This window comes from Apiospora hydei (genome assembly GCF_038363865.1).
Source record: "Apiospora hydei strain CBS 114990 chromosome Unknown utg000004l_segment0_segment0, whole genome shotgun sequence".
In the NCBI taxonomy this organism is placed as follows: Eukaryota; Fungi; Ascomycota; class Sordariomycetes; order Amphisphaeriales; family Apiosporaceae; genus Apiospora; species Apiospora hydei.
Window position 1 is genome coordinate 8,514,516 of NW_027117363.1, and position 10,654 is coordinate 8,525,169.

Here is a 10,654-nt window from a genome sequence, read left to right on the forward strand (position 1 = left end):
TTTGTTCTTTGCTGAATGATATGATGTAAATGGGTGTGGAGAGAGACAGGAGACAAAGAGAGATAGAGATAGAAGGAGAGAAGAGAGAGGCCAAGACGTCAAGAGAGAGGGCCGAGAGAAGCAACAACAAAGCAACCAAAACAGGGGAACTGATGGATCATTGATTTGATGGATGATGGATGGGTGGATGGAGGTAAGTCAGACCGGCGGCACGAGGTCCCCACGATGGCCGATGACAAGTACGTAAGGGCAGGCAGTCAGTCCAGAGGGAGGCAGGCCGGCCAAGTCAGAGAGAGGTGCGTGCTGCGTTCGTTCGTGGAGGCGGGGCAGGCGAGGCAGGACGACTCACAGGGATCATGAGGGGGTTATTGCTGATAATGGGGACTGGGAGTCAGACTATTAGCATGTACCCGGGGCCTCGAGTGCCTCCAGTGCTCCTTACGGCAAGACGGACAGGGGGTGGGCTGGTGGGATCGTCTAATGAATTGCCCTGTGCCTGGCTGCTAGCCAACACGTAGAGGGTGGCTGCACTGCAAGCATGACGGGCTGGGTTTCGTTCTTACTAACCTGCTAACCGGTGCCGGAGGGAGTTGAGCGAGCAGAGCAAGCAGCAGAGACATGCATCCACACGCAGATAGAGGACATACCTCGATAGGACATACGGTCAAGCAGACTGGGCTGCTGCTGCTGGCTGCTGGCTGCTGGCTGCTGGCTGCTGGCTGCTGGCTACTGCTGGGCTTGGGGCGTTGTTTACCTTTACCAGCTGGCTTGCTGGGCTGCTGGGCCCTGGCTGGACCGAGGACCAACCAGACCGACATTCATCATTGGAGATTACGCGTTGCGATCACGGTGTGAGCTTTGTCAGGGACCATGCGCTAAACCTGAGCCCTTCATTTTCCGATAGTCTTGCTCATGGGCATTACACATGCGCCTAATAAGCTTGTCCGTAGACAGTAGGTAGGTACTGTAATGCATGTTCAAGATTCCATCATCTTGGGAACGGAGCTGAGGAAGGAGGGGGAAGACACGCTGTAGGTACTACCCTCCATACCACTACACATGCAACCCACTTATGCAAGATAACATTAGTGTGAAGTACGTACACAGGCTGATAACGATAACAGCTGCAGCGCGATATGTCTCCGTACCCAAGGCACAACAACCCTGCCAAAGGGCCCGGCATTTCAATCGATGGAACGTTTAAAAAAGGCAGATCTCCCTTCCTGTAGCGCGGGGTGTTGGGATTGATTAGGATGTGTCTCTACCTTATTACGAGGATCACCAAGGGACATCACATTAATTTGCACATAGTTCGTTCTTCCAAATCTACATTGTTTCATCGTACAGGAGATAGATATACATAATGTACCTAATGTAGCCATACTCTACCAATATCGAATGATGCTACCCAATCAACCGGCTTCGTATGACTGGATGGATTGTATTGATAATAGCATGTAGGTACATGTACCTACTTAGTTCTCCTTGCGCCTGGTGCAGCTGAGACCTCGCATTCTGTAGGGCGCGTTGGCTGCTGAGGTGATGCATGCTTGCGGGGACCGCCAAGACCCAGGCAGATAACCTCCGTTACCTCCCCCCCAGACACCTGCGCCTGGCAGTGAAACAGCGAGATTCGTCCACTAATGTTTCCGGCCCTCTTTCAACCCATCGCATCGAGGCAGGGAACTTGGAAGACAAAGCACAAAGTACATGTAGGCATGTAGGTACCGGCTTAAAATGACGACTTACCTCTTAGTAGGTTTGGAAGCAAGAAAGAAGAAGCTCTACGGCCTCGTTAGCCTGTCTGCCTGTGTCCTTCGTGCAGCCGTGGTAGGCTCGTTGGGAATCCATGCCAATGCCCTTCAAGAACGAGCGCCCCGAAATCATCTTCGCAGGTGACCCCCAAACGCCATTGCGTCATCGGCCTGGCGCGCAAGCCCTCGAGGCTCGAGGGAGCTTTGCAGGGAAACTCTCTTTGTTCCTTTGTTCAAGGGTTTTATACTTCGCACAACAAACCTATCCTCGTACAAGGCAGGCATGGGGGGCACAACTTTTCTGTTGATTCTCCTGAGCAAGCACGCGCGTTGCATAGGCCGCCAAAACCCATGAACCCATGGGCTGACGACCTCACCACACACCACACGCCACTTATCACTCACGCCTTGGGTCCTGATGCAGGCATCTTGCCCGTGCCTGACATGGCCTAGCCGCAGTATCTCCCCTCAACGTGACATCCCCCACCGGACACCTGGGACGTCGAGATGGAGGGGTGCACCGGAGTCAGCTGACGGTTCTAGCCTCCCGGCCATCTCTGGCCGACGGTCGAGGCTAGCAGGTCGGACGAGCCAATCTACCATATATATTCATTGCTCCGCTAATAAGCGAAAGATGGGAACATGGAAGATGGTAGAAAGATATCTCGATTTCCTTGTTTCTAGCTGGTCATTGTGTAGATTGGCCTCGTGAGTCGTGAGTCGCGAAGTCGGTCTGGATCTCGGCCAGTGTCTGTCCGTCGACATACCACGGGTATGGACCCGATACCAAGGACCCTTGATTTAGCAGCGGTGGAGTGGGCTAACGGGCGCATGCACGATATCTCAATGTGACTACATCCCGCGAAACAACCTTATTGATACCTCTAATCCGTGATCAAGAACCCCCAGCTCAAGCAGGTAGGCGCACAATGTGGGAAAATATGATGAATGGCATTTCAATGCTGGAAGATACTGTTCGGGTCCGAAGGTCCTTCCTCATCTGCGATGGTAATGCCGGTCCATTGGTGCCGAGGCCCAGGGTAGGGGAGACATCTGGTGATCTCCCAATTACAGAATACCATGGTAAAAGTCCGGCAGGAATAAAGAGATGGGAAACAACGATGGGAGATAAGCATTATGATCGATCCAGGCACTCACGTTTGTTTTATATACTCCGCCGTGTTTTTTTTTTCTTTCTTTCTTTTAGTGTGTAGGTGCGAGGGAAGAATGCGACTGACCTGAATAACAAGTGAAGGCATGATGATGTACATAGCGAGTGTATGTGTATTACGAGCAGTGACTGCCCCTACTGCTGAGAACAGGTAATGCAATTTTGGTCATTCCTTCTGTATCGACACTCAATATCATGAATGGCTCCATATGGATGGTTGCAAAGAACCGATTCGTGGCAATGCAGGTATTTCGTTTTCTAGCCTATACGACTCGATCACGGTCTATGTTTTGATTGCACAATGATCCAAACGCACCCCCAAACTCCAGCCACCTGCCTTTCGCGTTTTGAATATCAAGTCACGTATTGACATAACCCAATTGCTACCCACGACACCGGATATACTTTCATTCTTACCCGGCCGCCTGGGCTTCTCATCAGCAAAAAGGATACACCATGCTGTCACGTCGGCTCCTCAATCGCGGAGGCCACTGGCGCCCACTGCTTGCCACCACCACAACCAAACCCGCCGCGCGAGCCCCTCACGGCCTCCGCTTCAACTCGTCTGGCGGCGGCGGCCCGAGAAGTTCTGTCGCCATCCCCACATCGTTTGGTCTAGCCGCCGGCGCCGGACTGAGCTGGGCATACACCGAATGGTATGGCCGTAGCAGTGGTGCTGCTTCCTCTGCCAAACCTGCCGCCGCAGGCCGCATCCCCAATCTAGGCGACGACCAGGCGCGGGAAGGATGGCGCGCCGATGAGATCAAGTACGCGCCCGCGCCGTCGTCCAAGGACGTCACCGTGATGCTCAACGAGGGCGCCTTCTCGTACTCGGCCGGCGCCGTCGGCGGCGTGGCCAACTACGACGTTGCGCAGCTGGCCAGCAACAGCCCGATCGAGGACGCCTACGTGCACGGCAGGTTCGCGAGTCCCCTGGGCGGTGAGGACTGGATGGCCTGGGCCGTCTTCGACGGCCATTGCGGGTGGCAGACGTCGAAGCTGCTCACCAAGCAGCTGATGCCCTTCGTTCAGAAGGCGCTGCGGGATATCGGCAACAAGAACCCGACCGACGGCGAGATCCAGCAGGCTCTGCAGACCGCTTTCACGAAGCTGGATGACATGCTCGTCACGAGCGCCAAAGAGACGATCGAGGGAAACCACTCATTCCCCGAGAAGATTCGGAGACTGGAGCCGGCATTCGCGGGTTCCTGTGCCCTGCTGGCGCTGTATAACCCCACCACTAAGTCGCTACACATCGCCTCTACCGGCGACTGCCGCGCCGTCGTAGGCAGCAAGGACGCAAACAACAACACCTGGACCGCCACGTTCGAGACCGTCGACCAGACCGGCGCGAACGAAGACGAAAAGGCCCGGATCCAGGCGCAGTTCCCCGACGAGCCGCAGATCCTCGCCGGCGGCCGGATCTGGGGCATGCAGCCGGCCCGCACCTTCGGCGACGGCGGCTGGAAGTGGGACAAGGACCTGCGCGCGCGCCTTAGGAGGGAGTACAACGCCACCGCCCTGCCCTCGTCCGTTAGGTACAGCGGGTACAAGACGGGGCCCTACCTGACGGCCCTGCCCGTCGTGACGACCGTCCAGCTTCCCCAGGCGCCCAGCTTCATGATCCTGGCAACCGACGGCCTCTGGGATACCATGTCGAGCGAGGAGGCCGTCGACCTGGTCGGCCGCTGGTGCGACAAGAAGCAGGATCCCAAGCTCGGGTCTGTTTCAAATGCGTCTACATCGACGCCCACGGTGTTCGGTGACATCGCCTGCCGGTACGATAGCGACTTCAGCACTTTCCAGGACCGCAACGCGGCCGTCCACTTGATGCGCAATGGCCTCGGAGGCAATCGCGACGAGCTCCTGCGAGCCGCGCTTGCTTTCACCAGCCCTGCCGCCCGATACATCCGGGACGACATGACGGTACAAGTCGTGTTCTTTGGGGACAACAAATAGGAAGGGAAAGAGTCAGGTCAGCCACCGCACCGGCCAAGGCCTTTGAAGAAGGACGTGTATTTCGTTCAAGAGATCAAAGCCTATATGAAGAGATGAAGAACCAAAAGAGGAAACGTTTACTAGTGGAGTTGAGGAAAGACTATTATTATTGTACTTTAGCCGTGCGATTGAATCAGTGGTCTGGGATGGCTAGTTCGTGGATAATGCTATACCCTTGCTCTGTCAAGACATTGAACCTTTGCTTACCCTATCAAAATGAGCATGCATACTCAGGCTTGGTCTCAGATTACCCAGGCAAGTAAGAGCATAGATCAAAACTCTCACCAGCTAGCTGTATGTACTGTCTACCTGTACAAAACAGAGACAGGCATACTGGACTTCTCGTAGACTTCCCGTGAATACACAAGATAGCCGGACTCCGTAACTGAAGGCAGCAACTAACGGAATACAAATAAGCGATTATCTTGTTTAACTCATCAACATCGCTGGTTGGTATAATAAGCCGGAGGGTCGGCTATTTGTAACATTGACTCGAGGAAAAATCATGGCTTAGAGATTATCGATAAAGACATCGTTCCAGCTTACAGTCCAATGTGTATATACAAGATGCAGAAGCAAAGCCATTTCACCATAAAGATCCACTGCAAAGGAGTTATCAGACGTATTTAATATGAGTTGAAGCAAGAAGGTGCACACTAGACATTGGCCGTCTCTCTCTCTATTTGTCTGTCTCTAAAATGCCGCCAGCCTGAGAATAGAACAATCCCCAGAGCGCCTCTCTTCTCTTCTTCTGCAAGAAAGCATTCTAAGCTTCTTCCTCTTGGTGGTTTCGCCGTTGTGGGTTTGGCTGGTGCACCCTCTCCCACGGATAGAAAAAAGACAGCAACATTGAACGCCGCGAACCCAAACCCCAAACCTGGGCCGAAAAGTATATGCGCCTTGTGTTCCTTTTTTGTCCATTCCGAAACCCTTTGCCGTATTTGCGCATGGTCATGTTTTCCACGAATCTTTGTGTCCAAGTGAAATCCTAGCAAAATACAACGCAAGAAAAAGAGAAGTACAAAAACCCCATTCGCGCCATTGTGCCCAGATGAATTTCCTTCGCCATGCTCCTGCTTGAGACGACCTCTCAACGAGAAACGAAACTCATGGCCGAGCCTCGTCGTTAACAGACCGTAAATGTATGTGACGTGATGAACATGGCGCAATGTCCAGGCAAATATGTGAAGATGTGTAAATACCCTTGTGTGTAAAGAATAGACCGTATGAACCGAAAATTAGCCATTATGTGCCAGGGTGTAGAACGGGGGCCTCTCAGTTTCTTGACAGCGCAGCTGCAGCTGCAGCTGTTCCAACTGAAAATGAGAGACGCTGGTGATTATGGGATCAAATCTTTGGGAAAGCCAGACCGGATGTACTTGCATCCAATCTGCGTGAAAAAATTCAATGGTGTATTTGGCGACGTCGGGCAGCTTTCCCGAAGAGCCAAGGCCTTGACGGCCACATACTTTCCGCGCTCATGCAGTCCAGACTGTGGTGAACGACCATGGACAGCAGAAGCCAGTAGCGTCCTTTCTATCGCTCAGCTTCATCTACTTGAACGACTAGATGAGGCTGGCCTTCAGTCGCTGCGATCTTGGCGTTGGAGTGGTCATGTACAGCATCTTCGTCTGCGCCAGAGTTAGTGCTAGGCGGGCTGCTGCTGTCGGGGCTGTTGTGCTCTGTGGTGAGACCCGGCGTTGGTGAAGCTGAGTTAACATCAAGTTGCAAGCCAGGCGCGGAAGGGTCAATTTCGTCGGGGTTGTTGATCAAGCCCTCGACAGCAGTAACCTGACGGCTGGGGGCGTTCTTCTTCGCAGACTCCACCTCAGGGGTCAAATGTGTGACAAATGAAGTCCGGTCCTCTCCTTTCAGGGTCTTGAGCATTTTTTCTAATGTAGTGTTAGTAAAAAGCTTATATCAGATTCTCGGCAGGATATACTCACGGATGACGTAGTTACCAAACTGGTCTCTCATCATTGCCTGCAAAGGGCTGGTGCCGTCGGATGAAGGGGTCGTAAGTTTAATTCTGATGGCCTTTCGATCCTCGAGGGTGCCGTATTCAATGCACTTTTCGACAACGTTTGACGCGAACTTGTGCTTGGATAGGCTGATCAGTTCGTCTACGACGAGACCAATGATCCTCGATCTATCCTCGGTGGATCCATGAACGACGATATGCTGAGCGACATAGTTGCCGAATTGGTCGGAGATGAGATGAGGTATGCACGAGTGAACCTCGTCCATGAGGTCTCTTCTCTCTGTCTCTGTACCCTGCTCAAGCATGCGCTGGACCACCCTGCATCCGTAGTTGTGGGCGGCTAGAGAATGGACATGGCCACGGAAGGCGTTCATCATGAATGGTACGCACATCCGGGGCACCATGGAGATGATCTTCTGCACCACGTGGTTGCCGTTCTGGTCCTTGACGATTCGCATGATGTCGGGCTTGAGCTCCTCCACAATTTCTTCTTGCTGCTCAACCAGCACATGCTCCAATGCCTGTGGTCTGTTAGTAACGACTCAGCGTTAGGGGCGACAAGAATGAACCAACCTTTTGAACGACGCGGCAAGCGTACATTTGCGTTGACAACTCGGCGACCTTGCCCTTCATTTTGCCGGCAATGATCTTCTTCTGCACCTGGTTGCCATGTTCAAAGAACTTCTGGATGACATAGTTGCCGAAGACATCTTTCATCAGCTGCAGCGCATTGGCCTCGATTTCCCGGAAAACTTGGTCCTTCTCGTCGCTGTTCGCCGTCTGAAGCTTTTCCTGGATGAAGCGTGATCCATGTTGATCTCCGCTGAATTCAACGATATGTTCGTAGATGTCCTGGTACACACAATCAGCCCCATGAATACTAACATTAGTTTTTCAAACCAGTCTTACCTTGAGATCATAGCGCTTGCTTGACTTGTTGTTGGCCCTGAACTCCTCAAGAGTTTGGCTGCGAACACCTCTTCCTGGGTCTGTATCTCTGCTGGACCGTACTGGAGCGTTCATACCAGGCAGATATGTGTTCATCGGCATGCCGTACGGTGGCATCGTCATTGGGTTGCGGTACCCCGCGTTCTGGCCGTATATGTCGTAGTGAGTAGGCTGAGGGCCATACTGAGAAGTGACATTTGGGCTATAATACTGGTTGCCAGGGTAGAACGGCGGGTTCTGGGACACATATTGCGAAGAGCCTTGGGTACGGTCGATATCCTGTCCGAGAACCGAGTTGCGAGATGAACCAGGTCTGCTCAAGTACGCATCCGATCGAGGGTTCGGGCCAGGGGCAAAACGAGGGCTATTGAAGCCGGTCCGATGCACGTTTGCAGGAGAGTTGCGGTCCACCGAGCCCCTCTTGGGACCGTAGTATGCCCCAGGAACCTGGTCGGCAAAACTATCTTGCTGGTAGCCAGGTCCAAAGGGGCGTCCGGAATTCCCGTACTCCTGAGACCACGGTTGAGAGCCGGGGTTCAAGGGCAGGCCGGAATTGCCATAGCCGTGAGGGTCGGTGTCGTAAGAATCCTCCAAAGACAGCGAGTTCTTGAACAAAGTGGCCATATCTTGGTCGCCACCGTTGCGGCCTCTCTGGGAAACACCGTTCAGCGGGTACGAAATTGACTGGTGCGTTATTGATGGCCGGTTCGAGTTCAAAGCCGCATTGTTGGCGATGGATGCATCAAAAGAATACTGCGGCATTGCCCCAGGCGCTTGTTGGCCGAGATCCGATGACCGCGAGTTGAGAAGGCCACTTTCGCGACCTAAGCGCGGGTTCGCAACATCCTGAGACCCACGATGGAACGAAGCAGGAGATTGATCGAACGAGTATTTGGCTTGTTGCGAGAATTGCATATTGTCCAGATCTCCCCCAAACATGGGCGAGTTGTTGAACGGTACCGACGAAGGATTGAGTCTTGTCTGTGACTTTGACAGGCCTGAAAGCGAGTTTCCGTTCTGACCAACAACAGAGCGCGATGTAAAGTATTGAGAGTCCACCATGTTATCTCGGGATATGCTTGGCGATGTGTTCCCCGAAGCTGCATCTTGGCTGCTCCAGAAACCACCGCGCGGCCCGCTGCTGGGCACCCGGGGTTCGGCCTCGGATTGGTGGTTCAGTTGGGCGGAACCTGAAGGTGCTGTTGGCGAGACTTCATCAGAGCCTGTTACCTGACGTTTAGCCGATATTCCATTTTCTACAAGATCTAGGGGCTTTGGGTTACCTCGAGATCCAGTTGCGTCTCTTTGCGTAGGAAATGTGCTCCCAAACTTGCTCGCCCAGATGCTGTCAGAGCGCCACGTCGTGTCCGCGAACGGCTTTCCAGCGCCTTGAGACATCTTATCTGAAGTCGGCGGTTTGGCGCCCACACTGCCAAATGTATTATATCGACTGGGAGCCTGGAATGACTGTTACTTGTCAGGCACTGATTACAAAGGATAGATGAAATCTCCAAGACAATACACAAGAACAAAGGTACTTACAGCAGTCGCCATGATGTTAGATCCCTCCAAACAGAAATATTCACGCTGATATGTACAGCTAACCTCCAAGGCTGGCCTGGATGTTGTCTACCGCAAAAGACTCGAATGTTCGTATCGTCGGGCGTTCTTTATGTATGCACAGCGAGCGCTGCCTTGGGTCAAGCGAATATATACAGAGGATATGTGCGATGGGCTTCGTGCAAGGTATTTCGGTCTGCAGGAGGCAGTGGTATACGTTAGCATGTGTCAGCCCCAAGGCAAACAGAAGGCTATCTTGGGGAGAGTCTTGGCCAGGCTGGCAAAGCAGGTTTGATGGGCATAGGCAAGAAAACCAGCGGTTTCATTGTCCTTCAGTAGCCGCACTAGGGCCCAGGACTTGCTTTTGCTTGAAAACAATGGGCAAGTGGCTGTGGGCGACTTAGACTGGAGGAAATAACGTACCAAGCCTCAACACTGTTGTATACCCCGGGTATGGCCACACGAGAAGCTACAGTACACAAGTACGCAGCGAATGAAGTAACCCTTTTGTGGGAAGCCTGGTGTCTTGGGCTTTGTCGGCCGTTCAGTTGTCTCGAAAAGGTGCAATCAGTGCCAGACGCCAGGATCGGTGTCTTTTCGATGCGGTTCGGTGCGATGCGATGCGATGCGATGCGATGCCTTCGGTGCTGATAAGGCCTTCGTAGTCGGGCGTCAGTAAGCAGCGGTGTAGAGCGGCGTGCCGTGCAACGAGTTGTGATATTCTAGCGAGCGATGCGGCTGCGCGTTCTACTGGCTGCCGGATGCAAAGTCGGATAGCGGCTAGAAGGGTATGGTTGGCATGCAGTCGAGTCGGGCGGAACAGCAGCAGCGACAAACGCAAAAGCAGGGCTTGAGTAGAGAGCAGACAGGGTTGTGCAGACCTCACGAAAAGAGGGTGGAGGTGGCAGGAGGAAGAGGATAGATACATACAAGAACAACAAGGACTAACAAGTGCCAGTGTGTAAAACGAAGGATGGCCAAAAGAATATGTACGAGTGCCGGGCGAATGACGAAAGACGGATAAGGCAGAAGGGTGAAAGAAGGGAAGCGGGCAGGATGACGAAGGGTATGTAACAAACGACGTTTGCGGGTCGTCGAGCTGCTCAGCTCACTAACCTAGACTGCTAGACTTCTGGCAGATTCGTGTGCTTGGAGGGAGATGGTGCAAGTGTAGCGCAATACATCAAATGCTGATCGATGCGTACCATGACTGACTGGAGGAACTTGACTGGAGCCTGGCAG

At 53.1% G+C, this 10,654-nt stretch overlaps 2 protein-coding genes across 2 annotated transcripts; one reads left to right on the forward strand and one right to left on the reverse strand.

The window, feature by feature from the left end:
* Positions 1-3,381: 3,381 nt before the first annotated feature.
* On the forward strand, positions 3,382-4,884 carry PG997_005155 (pyruvate dehydrogenase; the record flags this gene model as incomplete). Its single annotated transcript, XM_066809470.1, has 1 exon — positions 3,382-4,884. One exon carries the CDS (start codon positions 3,382-3,384, stop codon positions 4,882-4,884), a length of 1,503 nt encoding a protein of 500 aa, XP_066673088.1.
* Positions 4,885-6,459: 1,575 nt separating this feature from the next.
* Positions 6,460-9,406, reverse strand: PG997_005156 (armadillo-type protein; the record flags this gene model as incomplete). Its single annotated transcript, XM_066809471.1, has 5 exons — positions 6,460-6,815; positions 6,870-7,425; positions 7,478-7,756; positions 7,814-9,319; positions 9,395-9,406. 5 exons carry the CDS (start codon positions 9,404-9,406, stop codon positions 6,460-6,462), a joined length of 2,709 nt encoding a protein of 902 aa, XP_066673089.1.
* Positions 9,407-10,654: the final 1,248 nt, after the last annotated feature.